The sequence below is a fragment of the Ambystoma mexicanum genome, chromosome 3p (genome assembly GCF_040938575.1).
Source record: "Ambystoma mexicanum isolate Mex_15411 chromosome 3p, UKY_AmexF1_1, whole genome shotgun sequence".
Taxonomy (NCBI): Eukaryota; Metazoa; Chordata; class Amphibia; order Caudata; family Ambystomatidae; genus Ambystoma; species Ambystoma mexicanum.
In genome coordinates this window covers 1,232,357,476-1,232,359,836 of record NC_090925.1, presented here as the reverse complement: position 1 = coordinate 1,232,359,836, position 2,361 = coordinate 1,232,357,476, and the positions used below count along the sequence as shown (strand labels likewise).

General features: G+C 41.6%; 1 protein-coding gene across 1 annotated transcript; it reads right to left on the bottom strand.

The window, feature by feature from the left end:
* Positions 1-366: 366 nt before the first annotated feature.
* Positions 367-2,154, bottom strand: LOC138580047 (general transcription factor II-I repeat domain-containing protein 2A-like). The gene has a single exon (XM_069650283.1). It carries the CDS (start codon positions 2,152-2,154, stop codon positions 367-369), a length of 1,788 nt encoding a protein of 595 aa, XP_069506384.1.
* Positions 2,155-2,361: the final 207 nt, after the last annotated feature.

Here is a 2,361-nt window from a genome sequence, read left to right as displayed (position 1 = left end):
GTTGTGGCCAAAATATGCCTCTGTAGAAACATGTCTATGCTGGCTGTTCCCAATTTAGGACAGCATTGTCCTGTACAAAGCATGATTGATGCTGCCTGAGCATGTGCAGTGTGCCCAATACATATGGCAGCTTATCTCTGTAATAAACGTTCATTACTTCTGTGTTAACGAAAGAAGCATAATCCAATTCAAAAGATAAACTGTTGAAAATTGATCACCCAAAGGTGAACCCAATTGAAGAAACGCGATGCGAGCCCAATCTAAAAGTATGAAGGACTTTTTTTATTGCATGATTAGTCACTTGTAAAGTTGCAACTTGTAAAGCATTCAGCACAGTTAAGAATAATTCTAACACTGAACATATTTTCAGTGTGACACTTGGCATTGTTTTTGCTTGCACAAATGCTCAATATCCGCTGGCACACTTGATGTGGCAATGCGGAGTATTCCAGATAGGTGTCCATCTGTCAAAAGTGATCTTGATTTAGTTTTTATGCTCTTCAATCTTGAGAAAAGCTGTTCACAGCAATACGTGCTGCCAAAAAGTGCAATGAACCGAAGTGCATGATTAGACAGATTTGGGAAAGAGTCCCATGTAATGTATTTACTATAAAATGTATGTAGGGTATGTTCAGAAAAGGCTCTCTTCAGGTCACCATTACTTTGCATGTCAATTAATTCCATTTGAAACATGTCAGGAGCATTGGTGACATTAGTACCAAACGGATCTGCAAAAATCTTCAGCTCATCACTGTGCTCCCTGAAATCTGAAAATCGGTTTTTAAATTCATTCAAAAGATTCCCAACCAGTGCCGAATACTTGTCATGATTGATGCTGTGAGCAGATCTGGTCATCAGTACTGTGAAATGAGTAGCATTTTTTTCATTCAGCTGTTTCTGAAACAATTCCAGCTTATGAACAAAGGATTGGATGTGCTCATACAGCTTGTTCACAAACTGTTCCTTCCCTTGCAGTTTTATATTCAGGTCTGAAAGATATTTTGTTATGTCAACAAGGAATGCCAAGTCATTCAACCAGCTCGCATCCTCCAAGAAGGTGACATCTTTCCCTTTGTTCGTCATGAATGTTTTAATTTCATTAAGCAGTGACCAGAATCTGGATAGTGTGGCTGCCCTGCTAAGCCAACGAACTTGGCAAAAGTAGATCACATCATCATGGTCTGCTCCCATCTCCGCAAGAAATGCTTGGAACTGTCTATGGTTGAGCCCTTTTGCCCTTATGAAATTCACTGTAGAAACAACCTTTTCCATCACATGCGTCATCTCCAAGGCCTTTGCGCACAGTTGTTCCTGGTGAATGATGCAGTGATGCGTGATGACATTCTGGGGAACTGACTTTGCCATTAAACTGACAAATCCATTGTGTTTGCCGATCATAGCAGGGGCCCCATCAGTTGTCAGACCACAGAGTTTGTCCTCTGGCAGATTGAATTTCAACAAGACACGTTTCACTTCATTGAAAATGTCTTGTCCTGTTGTTTTGCCTTTCATTGAACATAGGTCAAGTAGCTCCTCAACAATTTGGAATTCTTTGGTCACTCCTCGTACAAAGATTGCCAGTTGGGCGGTATCACTCACATCTGTGCTTTCATCCACCCCCAAGCTGTAAAACTGACAGGCACCCAATCTTTTCGTCAGTGAGTCTGCAATGTTTGATGATAGGTCATCTACTCGTCTAGCAATTGTCTGATGTGAGAGACTGATTTTCTCCACCATTGCTTGTTTGTCAGGGAATGCCACAGATGTCAATATTCCCAAGCAATCTTTGACAAATTCTCCATCGGACAATGGTTTCCCTCTCCTCGCTATGGCCTCGGATATCAAGTAACTTATCTTGGTTGCTGCCTCAGAGTTCTGTCTGCCAGCTTTGAAGAACGACTGTTGCCCGATCAGGGCCTGCTTCAGCGAGTTCGCCCGATCAATCCTAATCTGGCCAATCAGGTTGTCAAATTCAGTGGCATGTTTTGTGGTATAATGCCGCTTGACATTGTATTCCTTGTAGACAGCTACTTTTTCCTGGCAAATGAGACACAAGATGTTCCCCTTTTGTTCACACACAAAGAAATCCTTGGCCCAACTATCCTTGAAAACACGACATTCAGCATCAATCTTTCTTTTCTTCTGATTCGCCATCTATTGAGAGTTGGGTAGGTTTTAGTCATATGAAAGCTACGTTGTCACAGGCCCATTACAATAAAATCAATTCAAACTTACTTGTATTGCTAAGTAATAATGTAGTGGTTTTAATATAGGCAGAACAAGATGCCTATAGAATGCCTGTAGAGAAGCAGTGTTTGGCACGTGATATACAAGTCAGTGGGGGTGGGTGCGGACACAGGC